At 51.1% G+C, this 18173-nt stretch overlaps 1 protein-coding gene and 1 pseudogene across 11 annotated transcripts in view; both read right to left on the minus strand.

Annotated features, from left to right (window-relative positions):
• The window catches only part of CLEC16A (C-type lectin domain containing 16A), a 203646-nt gene that overhangs the window by 175624 nt on the left and 9849 nt on the right, over positions 1 to 18173 (minus strand). For all 11 annotated transcript variants that reach the window (XR_007147697.1, XR_007147698.1, XM_047837904.1 and 8 more), the window contains exons 2-6: positions 15923 to 16051; positions 12263 to 12396; positions 4944 to 5092; positions 1898 to 2003; positions 48 to 171 (exon numbers count right to left, since the gene is read on the minus strand). Coding sequence is in view for 9 of the 11 variants with exons in the window: in XM_047837904.1 (XP_047693860.1) it covers positions 48 to 171; positions 1898 to 2003; positions 4944 to 5092; positions 12263 to 12396; positions 15923 to 16051 (642 nt within the window). In the remaining 2 variants the exon portion in view is untranslated. The remainder of the gene's footprint in view (positions 1 to 47; positions 172 to 1897; positions 2004 to 4943; positions 5093 to 12262; positions 12397 to 15922; positions 16052 to 18173) is intronic.
• LOC125154640 (zinc finger CCHC domain-containing protein 9-like) lies at positions 10477 to 11782 on the minus strand (annotated as a pseudogene).

The raw sequence follows: 18173 nt of genomic DNA on the forward strand, positions 1-18173 counted from the left end.
CCCTAACCACTCTGTCTGCCTGGTAAGCCCCCCAGGTGGTCACTTACTCCTCGTCGGTCTGCACACAGTTATCGAGTTCGATCACGTGGCTCCCGATGAACCAGACCAAATTGGAGAAGTAAGGAACAGCAGTTTTATCTCGGATATAGTGCAGCATGGCCTGGTTATCCACTGAGAAAATTCACAAAAGAACAAGGAAAAAAAGTCAAGCCACCAAAAATAACTTAGGGAGATTTGAAAAAAAAAAGAAAAGAAAAGAAAAGAAAAGAAAAGAAAAGAAAAGAAAACCACAATGAAAAAGCTCTCTGCTATCATCTGAACCTTTTCTGTCTTTCCTGGGAATACTTGAAAATGGTTAGCTTATTCATTCATGAAATCATGCTCATCAAGGCAGTTCTTATGCTATTTTTATAATTAATACAATTAACTGGGCTAAACCTCAATAGTGCAATTAGAAAGCCTACTTTCTCAGCAATGCATTTAGCTTGGCTACAATGAAACTATGCCATTCTCAGGCAAGTTTCCTGTGTTTACATGTAAGGATAAGTTAAGAAAGCAGAAAACCAGAAGTTAATAACTTACATGACACTGGAATAAGGAACACGGGAATCGTCATTGAAGGAAAGGCAAAAAACAGACAACAGTTAACAGGGTTAAGAACTGGGATGGTGAGACAGTTGCTCAGAGAACAGAGAGCTGGGCAGAAGGTGTCTAAAGATACAGGCTGGAAGAGAACAAGAGAGGAGAGAGAGCAGGGGGCCGCAGAACCGGGGCTTGGACCAGGGCGCAAACTCAGAAGCCTGCTGGGTGGGCCGGGGACTCAGTGAGTGAGGCTGGGAGGCCCAGTGTGTGAACCGGGGAGCCCGGTTCACTGGCACCGCAGCTGCTCTGCGGGACTGTGGGCCCAGAAGGGCCAAATCTCTTTCAAGTCAGAAATGCAGATAGTTACCCGAGATCTCCCAATGTTTAAATACGGGCAGCTATACATCTTGTCAAGGAATACCTTAGCCAATAGAAACATGTCTGAGGGCTGGATCCGGCTCTCAGGCCCTCAGTTTGCGACCCTGGGTGGGCCCCCACTGGATTCTTAAAGACACTCTCCAATTTAGGCTGGAGTGAGTCCCTCAGGACCTTTCCCCACCCCAGTAAGGGTCATCTCAAGTAATAACGTCATGACTCATGCTCGTGAAGGTCAAAGCCCTTTATTCTTTGAGAAAATGGGAGCTCCAGCTCCAGTGTGGTGACTACCGGGGAAATAACCCCCGGGTCGCACAGAGAAGGCGTGCCCTCCCCGGGCGGTGCCAGGCCAGGAAACTCGCGTCCAGCCGGCCTTTATGCCAATGCGGGCAGGAACCCGCGGAAGGGCCTCCTCTGGAGGGGATGTTGTGGGCATTAAGCACATCTTGAAGAGAGGAGAATTTGTTGGGCTTTGCAGTCAGTTGCGAATACGATATTGCCCCCTGCTGTCGGTGACACAAAATGAAGCACAAAATGCTTCATTTAAATGTTATTTCAAGATAACACAGCCCCAGGGCCGTATGGAAATCTTACCGCAGGAGACACAAAAATGTAAATATAACGTTTAAGAGGCAGCTTTGCCTTTTCTAGTTATCACATGGCAGCTGGAGTCCCACCTGTGCCTTTCTTAGGACATCACTAGTACTGTGCATCTGGTCTAAGACTTCAGCATGCAGAACTGAGTATGCACCAAGAGAGTGGCACAAAATTCACCCAAGGGGCCAGTTAAATGTCCCACGATTACGAGCCTTGCATGACACATGCAACCCGAGCCGTAATAACGGAGCTCCCCGTGCCACCAGAGGATTTTAAATGCAGACTCATGGGAGCAAGCCCCAGTCAGAAGTCAGACAAGGCGTGAGCTCCTAAGAAGGCCTACCTTTGTAGACATTCAAAGTTATGGTTCTTACAGCAATTCTAACCATGCTTTCGGGGTGGTTGAAAAATTTGATGGCTTCTGTGTACAGGGCAAAGTCGTTAGTGTGCTGAAACAAAAAAGTACCAGAGATGAGTTATGAGCCCATAGGGCAGGCCTGCCCCCACCCAGCTTTCTGAAGCCTATCAGACTCCCATGAACCTTAGGCCAGGGGTTCACCCCCGGTGGGGAGTGTGGGAAGGGACGGGGAGGTGAGACCATCCCAGAACATTAAAAAAAAAAAGCAGGGGGTGGGGGGATGGGGGGGAGTCCAACAATGCCAGACCAGGGCCTGTGACCTGTTCTACCAGTTCTCAGCTGGGTGCTGTAACAGTTCTGAGCCTCTGTTTCCCCGTCTCTAACACGGAGAAAGTAATTCCCACGTCCCGGCCGCTGGAATTCAACGTGAGGATTTCACGAGCAGAGCCCGCCATGGGACCTCCTCAACAAGCACTCAGCCATAATGCTAGCTCCTACCATCAGATGCCACTTCCACGAATAAAAGGCAAGCGTGAGGTTTTCCTCACATTCGGAATCTCTTCTGGCTGTTACCTATTTCTCTGTCTAGAAATACTAGAACTACACACGTTCGCAAGGAGCAAGAGGGTCTCGGGAATCAGCTGGCATGAGAAAGGGATCATGGGAAGGGATCGAAACCTTCCAGAAGCCTGGAACTCCGCTGCGGAAGCCTTAAGAAGAGCAGCGTGGGCTCTGCTCCCCGCTTCTGGCCAGGTTTCCCACTTGGCTCCGAGCATGCTCCGAGGGCACCGGTGGGCGGGAGCGTGGGGAAGAAGCAAGAGCCAACCTACAGCAACGTGACAATTGTCAAATGAGGACGATGCCACTGTGAGCACCAGAACTGCATCCGTGGCAGGTGGTGGCTACAGTACTGGGCCACGTGAAAGAGGAAAGGGAGCCCACCTCAGAAATAAGGCCCCTGCAGCTCCTCTGGTGACCAGAAGGATGTTCTTCCAGAACCATCGCTCGGGTCCAGGAATCCCAGAGTCCTGCCCTCCCACCCTGGTGTCCAGAATCCCAGCTGCAGCTGAGCGGAGGTACACTCTCTCTGGTCTGAAGTTCACAGGTAGATTTTCATCCACCTGGGAGAGCTGCCAGGACAACCCAAATCTCATCCACGTGTCTCTGGACACATTTAATGAGCACCTACTATCTGCCAGACACAGGGCCACACCATGTCAATTTCTCAAACTGCCACACATTTGGCGGTTGACGGCTAGTGTGTCTTCCCTTTGAGGCCAATTCTTCCCCACTTTTAAACTACACAAGGAAAATCGGGGTTCAGGCTGATGCCGCATCATGTGGGGACAGCTGGATGGAGTTTGCACAGACTCCGAAGGTACGTTTGAGAGTTATGATCTGACTGCAAAGAGAGGCGGGGCAGTGCAAGTGACCACCAATCAGAAGACACTTGCCATTCGGGCGCCTGGCTGGCTCAGCGGGTTAAGCGTCCGACATTCAGTTTCGGCCCAGGTCATGATCTCGCGTTTCGTGGGTTCAAGCCCCATGTTGGGCTCTGGGCTGACAGCGCGGACAGAGGCTACGTGGGATTCTCTCTCTCCCTCTCTCTGCCCCTCCTGTGCTTTCTCTCTCTCAAAAGAATAAATATACTAAAAAAACAGGAAGACACCGCCATGCAAACAGCACCTGGCCTCCAGGAATTTCCAACGATCCTCACCTCCTGTGTTCACACACTGACATCCTCTCCCACACGGACTCAAGCCTGGCCTGTGCGGCCTCAACGACACGGTGGAAAAGATGGAGTGTGGCCTCTGAGGCTGGGTCATAAAAGGCATTACAGCTCGTCTTGGTCTCCTGGATCGTTCGTTCCGGGGAGAACCAGCTGCCGTGCCGTGACGTCACTCAAGCAGCCGCTGGAGAAGCCCATGTAGCCGAGGCCTCCCACCCACGGTCAGCCACGTTGAGTGAGCCACCCTGGAAGCAGCTCTCCCAACCCCACCCAGCCTTCACGTGACTACCCTCGTGAAAGACCAAGCCAAGCTGTCCCGCCAGGTGGCTCCCAAATTCCGATGCGCCGCAAGAGAAACGTGACATGACTGTGACCGAGAAGGCACAAGAGGAAGTCTGCTGGGTGGGGAGGGGAGGGGGGCGCTTCTGGGAAAGAAGCTTTTGAAAGTTAGAAAGGAACACAAGAAGGGAAATAAGTGATCTCTTCAGGCTTCTGGGCAGTGGCATGTGAGTATGTGATGTTTGGAGCCGCTGCAGCCATCCTGAGACCATGAGGGGCCATGCCTGAGGACAGATGCCAACCGTGTGGTCACCAGAGCAGGAAGGGGAGAAAGCCCGGGTCCTCAGTGAAGTGATCATGCCACAAGATGGATCAGACCCAGGACGGCCAGCATCCGTACCTTCTGGTATGAGATGAACTGACCTTATCAAGCTCCTTTTCATTGGAAAACGGCAACAATTTATTTTTCAAAATTGCTAGTAATGATCCCAAGGAATACCAAGGACATTCGCTTGTGAAGAATAGTGTGAGCTCTGATTTTAAGGAGCTAGGTACATACTAGGGGCTCTGAAGACATCATCTCCCTTCATTTGATCCCTGGAAAATCCTTCGCTATAAATCATCATCCCCTTTCTCAGATGAAGAAACTGAGGCTCAGAGGACTGAGACTTCTCTAAGGTCACACAGCAGGGAATTGGCAAAGCTGGGTCTGACCGCATTTCAATCCCAAGTTCACTTTTAGGCACTTCTGCAATGCAATGTTCCTCAGTAGCACAAACTGAATTTTACGTTAAAAACAGAGAGGTAACTTTTAAATAAATCAAATACATACATATATATATATATATATATTTTTTTTTTTTTTTTTTTTAAGCCTGTCAAGGTCAAACACGGTTGCTGTGAAAAATCAGGAAATGGTGAGTGCCCATGCGCATTGTAAACAGGCACGAGACCCCGGGACCGAAGGTGCCCCTCCGATTAGCTAGCTTTCCACCCAAACGCACCCCTCTGGCAGTTACTTACCTCGTTGTAAAAGAAATGGACGGTGTGGTTGTTGAGTTTTAACGAAAGTGTTTTCAGGAATGATATATAATATGCCATAATCTCCTCATCGGAAAAGTCAAACTTATGGACAATGATAGAATTTACATAGTTATTAGAGAGCAAATAATCTAGAGGGAGGGGAAAAAAAAAAAGGAAGACAGGTTAATTCACGCCGAAGGAAAGTCAAGCGACAAAATTGGGTAACAGACGACTCTGTGAATGTACTTGAACCCCTCGAGATTCTGGGTCGCCAGGGAGCAGCTTTACCTGTCTACCAGCAAAGAAGTCAGCCAGACATGACACACAGCCCCAAGAAAGTTCAAGAGCCGTGACAGTAGGGCCCGGACTACCCCACCCTCCTACACCAAATAGAAAAAACATTTGAACTTTTTTTTTCATTGCTGACAAAGTTCACCAAAGAGCTGGGGGTGGGGCAGATGTGTTGGTGCGTGGGCATTTGCACAAACCACCCACGGGCAAGGGTAAAAACCAACGTATTTTATTAAAAGCTGCTCCATTTGCCATCAGGAGTCATACTGTCATTCCTGAATGCTACAAAGGGCTACGTGGGTTTTTTTCTCCCTATACGGCAACACAGTTTCATAAAAGCTACTTTATGCTAAACCTCCGGGGGACGCCCAGCACCAGGCTGAGCGCTTTACATTATCGTCGCACTGATCTGATCCTGCAGAGCAGGTCTTCTTCTTCCCGTTTTGCAGAAGAGTAAAATAATTCAGAGAGGTCGATTAACTTTCCAGAGGTCACACAGCAGTCTGTCACAGACATGGGATTTAAGGAGGGTCCTCTGTCAAATCCTGTGTTAGCAGCACGCACTAATGGGAGCCAGTAATGAAATCTGGGTGCCGAGGGCCTGAGGCACTGGGACCGACTGGAGAGTGGCTACCCCCTCCCAGCCCCCAGCCCCTGCAGAGACGCAGACCCAGCATGGTGAGAGCCTTCAACTGTTCGAGGGGCTGGAAAACAGAGGTGAGTGTTCCATCTCCTGACTCTGACACGCTGGCCCCTAGGTCACCTGGTCCTTAAAGCTGTTCTGGTGGCAACATCCGGGGTACGGGCCAGCCGCGGCCTGCGGGGCACAGTCCCGGCCTTGAGTCCTTTCCAGGCATGTCTCCGAATCCTCATCAGCCACCCCGCAAAGCAGGCGCTGCCACCCCCTGTCCTTCGGAAGGCCAGCCTGTGAGCTCTGACCCAGCCCACCCACGCACCCCCAAATGGTTAAAGGCAGAACGTGATCAACCCCTGCACCCACAGGCAGGCGTGGTAAGAGCGAAGCTGAGCGGTGTGGAGCCTGGCTACTCAAAGTAGCCTGGCATCACCTGGAGCTCGTCGGACACGCGGAACCTTGGGCCCCAGCCCTGCCCACCTCCTCCGATCTCAGGGGCGGACCCGGCACACTCCATGGGTTAAGGAGCCCTGCGTGGCTTCCTATCATGCTCACGTGTCTAAGAGGCAGTGTGTTTGAAGGGAACTTGGATCCACTCTGCCCCTGCCACCTCCCAGCTGGGTGACCCCGGGAAAGCCACTTAGCCTCTCCACTCCCCAGTCTCCTTGTCTAAATACAGGAGTAACGGTGCCTTCCTCAGGGGTCGGCTGTGAGGATTAAAGGAGATGAGGTACGAAAGGGCAGCGACAGGCACAAAGCAAGCACTCAGTAACGGCTGCGGCCACTTTCCATCCAGCACCCTCACGTGGAGCCTCCAGCCACCAGGACTGAACACAGGTGCTCTCAGGGGGAATAGGAAATAAACTGCAGGGGCGCCTGGGTGGCTCAGTCACCTGAGCATCTGACTCCGGCCCAGGTCATGATCTCACGATTCGTGGGTTTGGCCCTGCATCGGGCTGTGTCGACAGAGCAGAGCCTGCTTCAGATCCTCTGGCCCTTCTCTCTCTGCCCTCCCTGCTTGCATTCTCTCTCTCTCTCTCTCAAAAAATAAACAAACTTAAAGAAAAAACAGAAATAAACCGTTATTTGGTGCCAACGAGGTATCCAACGTAAACCGATCAAAGTACTACCGGAAAGGCTGACATCACCAGACGCGCCCCAAAGAGCCATCCGGGAGCACGGGGAGCATGGGGCCTACAGCCGGGTCCTCCTCAGAAGCCAGCTCTCCAGGAAAACCACTGCCTTCCGGAAAGCATGCTGGGTGTCCTCGGCCTTACAGAAGTTTGTAATCCCAGAACAGTTTTCAGAATCTCCAGATTCTCACAATTCCGGATGCAAATCTTGGGGCCTGCTCCAAGAGAGGGGGCAGCAGGTCGGGGACGGGGTTCCGAAAAATCTTCATTGACTTAATTGCCAATTTTTTTTTTTTTAATCTTAAATTAACAACTCTTAACAATTTTTTTAAAAAATCAACAATTTTTAACTGTTCAAAATTGAGGTTACGTGGATCACAAATCTGAAGCAGACAGCTTAATCTGTGCGGAAACGTATGTATATGTGGATATAAAGTCTACGTACCTATGTACTTATTCATATATACACACCTCACAAGTCTTGGACATGCAGCTTGAGGAATTTTTGCAAATATATACGCCACGTAAGCACCATCCAGGTCAGACAGAGTATGTTTTTTGTTCTCCAGAAGGCTCCCTGATAGCCCTATCCAGTCAATACCCTCTCCCCAACGGCAAGTTCTAGTTTGCCTTGGATCACATAGACTCATTTTGCCTATTTTTTTAATATTTACTTATTTTTGAGAGAGAGAGAGAGAGAGAGAGAGAGAGAGAGAGAGAGAGAGACAGAGGATGAGCAGGGGAGGGGCAGAGAGAGAGGGAGACCCAGAATCCGAAGCAGGCCCCAGGCTATGAGCTGTCAGCACAGAGCCCGACATGGGGCTCGAACTCACGGACCGTGAGATCATGCCCTGAGCTGAAGTCGGACGTTTACTCAACTAAGTCACTCAGGTGCCCCTGCCTATTCTTGAACTTCATACCCATGGATCATACGACACGCAGGCCTCTTGTGTCCGGCCCGTCACTCGTTACCGCATCTCAGAGTTACCCACAGTGCTGCACGCGGCGGTAACAGTGCATCCCTTGGCTCCTTTTCGCTACACAGCATTCTACTCTTTAAACAGTCGACAATTTAACCACCTGGAACCTTAACTCGGAAGGAGCAGCCCATGTGATGCTGACGCCCAGAGCCCTTCTTTTTCAGTCCTCCTGGCCGTGGCTGGGGATGCGTCGGCTGGCAGGACAAGGGACTCCTGAGACGTCCCGTGGAGCCCCACTGTGACTGGCTGGCAGCTTCCGGGCCATCAGAGGCACAGATGCCTACGTCAGCCTCAGATGTACAACCAGGAGCCTCTTTGCTGCGCTTTCAGCTGGAAAAGTCACACGCTCCAATCATTCCCCAGCGGGGACTTTTCCAGGGCCTCCACGCGATGACTCTGTGGGCGGTGGGGGCCGCCATGGGGGCAGCAGCGGTGCCTCTATTATTCGGCTGGGATTTTTCCACTGCCCCCTCACCGTGTGGCCGACTTTCTGTGGTATCCTTTTCTAATCAACCCAGGAGTCTACGTAATCTCGGTCTCTCGGGCCTCCTGTGACTTAGGTCCCCAAACCCGACGGGCAACAGGTGCACTTGTGAAATGGCTGCTGGTAATAGTGAAAATCCGGAAACCACCTAAATGCCCGTGGTCAAGTTCAATCACTTGGGGCTCAGCAAGATGCCGCCAGTCAACCAAACAAGGTGAGGACGCGTGAACGGACCGTATGAACACCTAAGATACATCAGCAAGTGGGGAGCGCATAAAGCAGAAGGCAGAACGCGCTGTGTCTACCCAAGGGGTAGGGTGAGGCTCTGCAGAAGTTTTGCTTTCTATATTCTCACGGTGTTTGATTTTTGCTGTTGCTGTTTTATAATCCGGATATTTTCTTTCTACAATTGGAAAATAAAAATAAAAGCAAAACTCACACATCCTCCTTACCCCCACAAATCAAAGTTCTGTCAAAGGCGGTGCTGTTGGCTGCTTTTACAGGGCTTACAAAAAGGACTCCGGTGAATTCCCTGTAAAGATAGTGCCATCTGTCTGCGTACCTCACAGCACGGTATCCTTCTAGGTCCCAATTCAGAAAGCCGTGTGATCCAGAAACTCCAGCGTTTCCTATTGCCCCAACCCCCACCTTCGATCCAGGAGCCCCGGGGCGAGCTGGGCTTAGGAAGGAAAAAGCAGAGAACAGACATTTGGGGGGGGGGGGGGGACGCTGGATTTAATGATAAAACCAGCCTGAGTGGACACTTCCACCTGCCAGACCCCACACCACGTTCCGCACGCCCGCGGTCACGCTTAGTCCTCAAACCACCCCATGCCCCAGATACGAGTGTCCTCTCTGCTCCACGGAAGCAGAAGGTGCAGCCTGGAGAGGACAGTTCGCCCCCAGAGCACGTGCAGGGCGAATCCGGCAGAGCCGGGCCCGGGGGCTGGGGGGCTGGAGTCCGGGGCCCGCACCACCGAGCTGGGTCTTCCCCTCTCTCAGTTTTCAGAAACCACACACAATTCGCATCCAGGGTAACAAAAGCTGTTAACACGGGAAACCACTTAGGGAGAGTGAGTCAACTCACATCTGTCAACTCCCATTCGTTCACCGGGAAGTGTGAGCGCAGGCTCCTGGGACAGCAGCACCACCTAGTGGCCACCCTGAGAGCCTCCGCTCAGCAGCCTGTTCTGGCCTCTCCCCACTCCCTCCTGATAGGGACGCCACTGTCTTTACCCCCTTCCATCCACCAGAAACTTTTCCTAGACCCTTCTTGGGGACCTAGAGCCTCCTTCTGACACAGACATCCGGTCACTTGTCTTCTCTTCCCTACTCCTGGCGGGCAGGGCCCGGGGACTGCCGATCCCAAAGCGGGCCAGTCAAGCCCGGAGGAGGAGGAGCTAAACCAACGTTTCCCACCCTGGGCTCTGCTGACACTCTGCGCTGATAGCCCTTTACCGTGGGGCGCGGTCCTGCGCATCCCAGGACTCCACCCGCCAGAGGCTAACAGCACCCCCAGCCCCTCACCCAACACGACACCGACAAATGTCCTCCTGGGGCACAGTCACCCCCGGGTGCGGGCACTGAACTAACGCAGCTGGACTCAAACCCCTTCCGGATCCGGGCACCACTAGAGCGGTCACCACAGGCTCGTGACGCAAACTCTCCCGGCACGAAGTGAGGGTGCCCACAGCACCTGTCTCCCAGAGCGGCTGTGTCAGAGGAGGAGCCTGGGCTTAGTGAGGCCAGAGAAGGAGCTTGGGTCTCACTCTCGCTTGCTCCTGGGTTGTTCTTCCTCACCCTGCTACCTCCAGGGCCTATTCTGTTGGCTGATTTTTTTTTTTTTTAATAGCAAGTGAGTTTTTACTGAAAGTTTAAGAATGCCGTAGATTCTGTGGCAACTTACAAATTCGTAATAATTGATACCTCAAACCAAGAAAACAATGTAACCGAAACTTCATTTCCAAATGCAAATCAGTTATACTTTGTTGAGGAGTGGTTCATGTGAATGTATAGTTTTTTAAAAAAGGATGGTGTTACAATCCTGCACGTATAACCACTTAGCCATACTTCAGTTCTGTCTGTTAAAAATGTTCTTTTGGAGAATCCAGTGTGAACATCTCCTACTTTTCTTGAGTCATTTTCTCCAGGGACGGAATCACTCTTTAACGGACAGCACTCAGGAAGCTATTCGACAATACTCAGATCGTACTGGTATCTTGAACACACGTCTCCAAGGGGGCCCAGCTCCAATTTGCGAAGTAGGCCCAGTTCGGAATGGTTAACGAGGTGGTACCTAACGACGGTACTAATTGTTATCAAAAATTAACAACTTTAGGTATCTTTGTTTTGGATTTCGGTGGTTCAGGCACATCCAAAATTTCTTCATAGTCTGCACTCGATCCCTTTGCCCAGCGGCCGGCTGTGACCATTCCGTCTGAATTCTCTCAGGGCAATCTCGCTTAAAATGTTCCACAGAACAACAGTCTACAGCAACGGCCATCAGCACAGAGTCCCCTGGGATTCTCAGGACAAGCTATGGGCAGATGCCCCATTTCTCCACCAACAAAACATTCTGCGGGAGGAAATTCACCAAGAGCCGGGTCCACTTTGGCTCCACCCTAGGTGAGTTCCTGCTCTGTGGACCCACACTCCAGTGCCCGTATCTTGATTCTCGAGGATGGCTGGGCGATCTGCAATCCCATGGCCAGGTTTTCTACAGTGGAAACCTACCACTGCATTTTTCTTTGCTGCTGGTCTTTTTAGTTTCCTTCCCTTTTATAAGCAACTGCAATTTCTTCCCTTACCTCCTCAATGTTGCTATCATCTCCCCATTATGAACCACCTGTGAGTCTTGTCTTGGGTATTCCAGAAATCCATTTACACCTTCATTTAAGTACTCCTTTTTCTTTTCTTTTTGTGTTTTGCTTGGGGCGCATCATTTTTAACAGAGAGCCTAGTGGCTTCAAGTTGTGTACCCTTTGGTAGGTTTTGGGCTTCGCCCTCAAACGACCCCTTCCTTCATGTCCTCCCATGATGTTGCAGCCAAAGGTCTCTTACTATGTGCGGTAGTAACTCGTGCCCAGCTGGTCACGGTATCATCAAAGGTACCTCGTCAAACACGCAGGAATCCTCCAGGGCAGCTGAGTTAGTGAGCCAGAGAAGCCCCTCCCTGTTGGCTGGTTATTCAGCAACCCCAACGAGTTATAAAGAAAAAAACGTCAACAGCCCAGAACCATTCAGCAGAGAGGAGCCCTCGCAGCCCTTCCCAGTACCCCGCTACGCAGGGATAAACATGGTTAGGGACTGAACTGCATGCCCCCCAAATTATCATAGTCAAGCCCCGGCCCCCAGTGTGACTGTATTTGGAGACAGAAGCTTTAAGGAGGTAATTAAGGTTAAACAAGGTCCTACGGTGGGACCCTGGTCAAAGGTGGGTGTCCTTAAAAGAGGAAAAGATACCAGACTCACTACACACACGCGTGCACACCCCCACACACACAGAAAGGCCACGTGAGGACACAACGAGAAGACCGTCATCTGCAAACCAGGAAGAAAGGCCTCCCCAGAAACTAACCCTGATGGCACCTTGATCTTGGACTTCTAACGTCCCGAGCTAGGAGAAAATAAATTTCTGTTGTCTAAGTCACCAGGTCTGGGGCATTCCGTGACAGCAGCCCAAGCGCCCTAACACACACGGTAAGCTCAGACGTTCAAAAAGCCACACGAAAACCACGCCAAACTCCAGGCCGCCAAAGCTCAGCAGTGAGGGGGCAGGTACCAGGGGCTATCCTTACAGAGTGAGGTCTCGTGACTGATATTCTCAAAGAGGATGTTCAAGGTCTGCAGCAGCTGAACGCACACGTAGCGGCCTGATTTCTGCCGCAGGATGTTCAAGAAGAAAACAAACATGTTCTTCTCCAAGAAGAAGCTGGGGAGAGAAGGGGAAAGCATCAGAGGTTTGCTGCTACTCGTGCAGATACACGTCATCCCCTGGCTATGTGCACCGCATGTGTGTGGGGGCCGCCCCCGGCCCCCAAAGGCATCCAGAGAGCAGCCAGGTCACACGGCCTGCGTGGCCCCGGCTCCTCCCCTCCCTCGATGCCTCCCTCCGCCACCGCAAAATGCAGCCACTCACGCTCTCTCCCCAGAATCTGAGCGCACGGCCGATCCTAGGAAGCCGTGACCTCGATTCCTGCAGAAAGGGCGAGATCTTTACCGCCAAAGTGATTACACATTATTCTACCTATGCTTGGAAACCCGACAGGCAGCATTCTCCATCCAACACTCTGTATCCTCAGCTTTCCGTACTAGGCCTCTTTCCTTGGCTTTCGTATCTTTGAGTGTTAGTGACAACCAGCATTCCCTCCAATGGGGCAAAATAATGCTACTAAAAGAGTATGGGTTTCCAAATCCAGGGAAAAGGAACTGGAGGGAATTGAAGGGGCCGATGTGGCAGGGAAACGCTAGTCAGTCCCTAAGTCAGCTTCTGCCTTTCTTATTCTGGACAGGACAGCTCTCTGCATGCAGCCCGGGAACATGGACTTTTGGGCTACATCTTGGCTCTTTTAGTCTTGAAATGGGGACAGAACCCCCTATGCCTTTCTTTAAAGGAAGAAAATGGGGTTTTCTAGCTACATGTTCTCTGTATGCAAGCTAGGACCAGGTAACCTCTCATTTGGGACACTCACAACAGGTCCCTGCAGTCACATGTATCTGTCACTTAGTTCTGAGGGTCTCTCTCCCCTTGGCTCTCAGCTCCACGGTGGCAGGACCATGGGCCTGGCACTTGCTCGGGGCTACATAACCTCTGTTTGAATTCCTGAAAGGGTAAATGAGTAAGTAAACATGACCTGAGAAAACATGACCTCAAACCTTATTCCACTCTGATTCTGGGAGCCTGTCTGCCCACAAATGTCAGTCACGCTGATCCCAAGAATATTTCTACCATTTGACCCATTTTGTCCACCTATGCTTCAGGTTGAATAAATCAGTGACTCCCAAGGGTCGCCCGACAGGCTCAGTGCAGCACAATGACCAATTTGGGAACTTGTTAATAATCAAAGTATAAAACAAACACCATGAGCCCATATTGATATAAATAAATGAGTGGGGTGCCTGGGTGGCTCAGCTGAACATCCGACTCTTGCCTTTGGCTCAGGTCACAATCTCACTGTGAGGTCGAGCCCCGCACTGAGCTCTGTGCTGACAGCCCAGAGCTTGCTTGGGATTCCCTCTCATTCTCTCTCTCTCTCTCTCTCTCTCTCTCTCTCTCAAAATAAATATTTTTTAAAAAAAGAGTCTGTTTCTTAAAAATAAATAACTCACTGAATACATAAATGGGGAAAAGAGACAAATCTATGCAGATTTTCAAATACTGTATATAGCTACTCACCCCTTTCCAGAAGGTTGGAGCTTCATTCCAAGCCCCCAGGTGGGCTACATTGGATGACTCTTTCAAACATGGGGTAGGGAATGGGGAAAAGAGTAACTTTATAGTGGAAAAACCTGGCTGACACCACTTCAACCAAACAATCAGAGTAACTTCACTAGAGCGCAGGTGGATGTGGGGGCTGCTGATACCGAGGGCTGAAAAGGACATTGTTACAGTTGTTTCTACCCCAGGCTAATCATGAGTAAACATCGCAGAGACCCAGATCGGGGTGGGGGGAATGGCCAGTACTTCTCGAACACATCAAGGTTTTCTCCTGAAAACCAGAGAAGACTGAAAATCAGTCACAGACCAGAGGTGGCTGGGAGATGCAGCACTTTGCGGCACCGTGAGAGCCTGGACTGCGTTCCCAGAGCAGAAGGGGGATCTTAATGGAAGAAGTGGCAAAATCCAAATCAAGTCAGGGGTCTACCGAACAGTCACGAACCAAGCTTAGCTTTTCAGTTTTGACCAATGCACCCCAGTCATATAAGACGTTAACAGTGGGGGAAACGGGGTGAGGGGTGCTGGGGAACTTTCTGTACCAGCTTTGCAACTTTTCCATAAATCTAAAGTTATTCTAAAAGAAATGAATTAAAAACAAATTCTCCTGGGCACTCCACGGGGGGGCCATTTAGGAAGCACGGGGCAGTTGTTCTGAGACAACAGATTGGCTCAGAAAGTCCACTCTAGTCAAGAGGGACACGGTCTCTAGCCTTTAACCCGAGGGTCTATCTCATCCCCAAAACAGACAGCAACCGACCAAGCGGTTCCCCGTGCGTCCTGAGATGCATCTAGTCCTCTCTGCAGGCACCGCCTCCCTCCCTACTCCTGTTTTCCTTTGGGGAAGAGGCCGGCGTCACGGGTTTGCATTTTCCACAAGTACGGATGAAGACAGAAAGCTATCTGGAAAATCAGATTAGCTAATAAGCCAGGCTGGAAATGGAACTCCTTTACTTGTTTCAAAGGGGCTTTTTAAGGGGCCTCAAAGCTTCCAGTTGAGATTATCTTATATAAAAATAAAACCTGTCGGGGCGCCTGGGTGGCGCAGTCGGTTAAGCGTCCGACTTCAGCCAGATCACGATCTCGCTGTCCGTGAGTTCGAGCCCCGCGTCGGGCTCTGGGCTGATGGCTCAGAGCCTGGAGCCTGTTTCCGATTCTGTGTCTCCCTCTCTCTCTGCCCCTCCCCCGTTCATGCTCTGTCTCTCTCTGTCCCAAAAATAAATAAACGTTGAAAATAAAATAAAAATAAAACCTGTCTTTGGTGGTGGTTGTAACCCGAGTCCCTCTGCACTCAGACACCAAGACAGGTCTCCTGGGGAAGCTGTCCGTGGCCTCCAGCCTTTGCTTTTCATCCGTCCAACAGGGACATCTTTCCAAATTACCACGTGCTAACAATTCTGGAGCGCCTCCTCTGTACCGGGCAGTAGGCAGGAACTCTCCTTTAAAGATGAGGAAAGTGAGGCTGGCCTAAAACTGCTCATCTAGGAAGTACGCCAACGAGGAGAAACCCCTTCGTAGGCTCTGGGCGTGAGCTGCCTCGTGCCTGCCTACCAGCGGTGTGATAGGAGATTAATGGGGATGCGGACGCCGCCCCCCGGGGGCAGCTGGGAGACTCAGATTATCTCATAGGGAGCTCAGCACTGTGCCTGCCCAACAGTTAACACAATAAATATGAGCCCTTCGTGTCTCTCCAGGGCAGGGCCCTGTCAGTTCACTTCGAAGCTAACTTCCCAGGACGTTTTCTCCCCTTTGGGGAGGCTGTCAGAGGCTACTTGGAAAATCATCCATGATATTTTCAGATTTTTCGAGACATGCTCATGTCCCTTTCCCATTTTCAGCTTACATTTCTCCAGTGTCTCAAGGACATTTTGTATGGATGGAGATATAGATAGCTATCTGCGCAAGACCAGGCTGGTATCAGATCCTGATGTCATCAAGAATGACTCATGGGATACATTTAGAAAAATAGTCAAAGGAAGGAGAGTCAAAAAACAAAACAAAAAAACACATGAGAAACCCTTACTCAAATACAGAGCTGTCATTTTGGTCTCCCCAAATTAGGATCTCGGTGATGGAACGGATGGTCTCCACTAGCAGGTTCCGGTTCTGTTCGGTGACTGTGGTGTTTTTGGTCAAAACGTGGTACAGATACCTGACGAAAAGGAAAGAAAATGAAGCATTACCAACTGAAATGGCCAACCAGGCTCGGCGACCGCCGGCGACGCTTCTGAGGACAACTAGCGGCCCTAGCTCAGATGTGGTTAGCCCAACTCCCGTCCAGAGATGCTACTCACCACCCAAGACACATGGCAGACAGTGTTGTGAAGGGTTAACCAGAAACACGCCAACCCAAGCTGATGCCAGGGAACCATCAAGCCCTTGAAGACGGCCATCCTCAACCTCCGGTGTGCGACAGAATCACCTGAAGGGTGGGGGCTGCTGGAGCCCATCTGGAGACTCGGAACCAGCAGGACTCGCGGGCCTGTCACACTCTCCCCACGTGGTTCCGATGCTGGTGGAGCGAGTGCAGGCACACGGCCCAGGCCAAGAGTCTGGCATAAACCCCGCAGCCAGCCAGGCTGGTGCAGGGACTGAGAAAGACGGAGTCACAGATTGGGGAGGGTAGATCCCCAAACCAGTGGCAGGGGCAAAAGCCACCTGCAGTCAAGACAATCACACGGCCATCAGAAGTGATAGCTGGACCAAACCCTGCGGCTCGAGGTTCAAGGCACTGACCTCAGGTGCTGAGTGCCCATCAAAGTTAAGTGGGTCTGGGAGGGAGGCTCCTGCACTGTGCCCCATGCTCCCCAAAGGCCTGGGCTGCACCAGGCCTGAGCCCGCCGCCGGGGGAGAGGCAGGCTGACCCGGGTCCAGCCTCAGGCCGCTACTGGTGATCGGGACAACCGAAAGAATCACCGAGGCTGGTCCTGGGCAGTGTGGGGACTAGCGTCTGGCCGAGTGCCCTGGGGGGGGGCACAGCTTGTAAGGGATGGCGTTGCTGCAAATGGCAAGAGCTCCTTCTCTTCTACGGCTGAGTAACAGTCCGTTGTATATACACCACATCTTCAGCCGTTCGTCAGTCAGTGGGCACTTGGGCTCTTCCACAAGTTGGCTATTAGGGACAGTGCAGCTGTCAACACCGGGGGGGCCTCTGCCCCCTCGAATTAGTCTTTTTGTATCCGACACAGACAGAGCTTGAGAGTGTTACGCTAAGTGAAATGAGCCAGAGAAAGACAAGTACTGTATGATTTCACTCATCTGTAGAATTTAAGAAACAAAACAAACAAACAAACGGCGGGGGAGGGGGGGTGCAAAAAAAAAGGGGCAAACCAAGAAACAGACACTTAACTATAGAGAACTGACAGTTACCAGAGGAGAGGGGGTAGGGGGATGGGTGGGACAGGTGATGGGGATTAAGGCGTGCACTTTCCCAGGTGCAAAGTGTTGAACCGCTCAATTCTACACCTGAAACGACTCTTACGCTTGTCAACTGGAATTTATATAAAAACTTGGAGCGTCGTTAAGACGGCGGGGCATCTGCGTGATTCGGTCGGTAAAGCGTCTGACTTTGGCTCAGGTCATGAGCTCGCAGTTCCTGAGTTTCAGCCCCGCGTCGGCTCTCTGCTGTCAGCAGAGAGTTCACTTCAGATCCTGTCTCCCTCTCTCTCTCTCTGCACCCCCCACTCTCGAGCACATTCGATCTCTCTCTCTCTCTCGCAAAAAAAAAAGTTAAAAAAGAGAAGGTGACTCTCGAGGACGTTCATCTCTCTCTCTCTCTCTCTCTCTCTCTCTCTCTCTCTCTCTCTCGAAAAAAAAAAAAAAAAAAAAAAACGTTAAAAAAAAAAGATGGCGCCTCCAGGCTAACTTCAGCTGTCACGGTTGGGGAAGGAAAAGGGGACACTAAGAGGAAGTGACTCAAGAAGGGTCACCTCCTGACTTCTTTTATGGCTACCTTCAGTTTGGAGGTGGGGCTGGTGAGAGCAAGGCAGGGAAAGAATAGACAGGATCCTGCCATCGAAGATCTCTAAAAATAGGTAGGGTATAGGGGTGCCTGGGTGGCTCCATCGGTTGACCGTCTGACTTCGGCTCAGGTCATGATCTCGCAGTTTGTGAGTCCGAGCCCGGTGTCAGGCTCTGTGCTGACAGCACAGAGCCTGGAGCCTGCTTCAGATTCTGTGTCTCCTCCTCTCTCTGGCCTTCCCATGCTCATGCTCTGTCTCTCTCTGCCTCTCAATAATAAATAAATGTTAAAAAAAAATTTTAAAGAAATGGGT

This window comes from Prionailurus viverrinus, chromosome E3 (genome assembly GCF_022837055.1).
Source record: "Prionailurus viverrinus isolate Anna chromosome E3, UM_Priviv_1.0, whole genome shotgun sequence".
Taxonomy (NCBI): domain Eukaryota; kingdom Metazoa; phylum Chordata; class Mammalia; order Carnivora; family Felidae; genus Prionailurus; species Prionailurus viverrinus.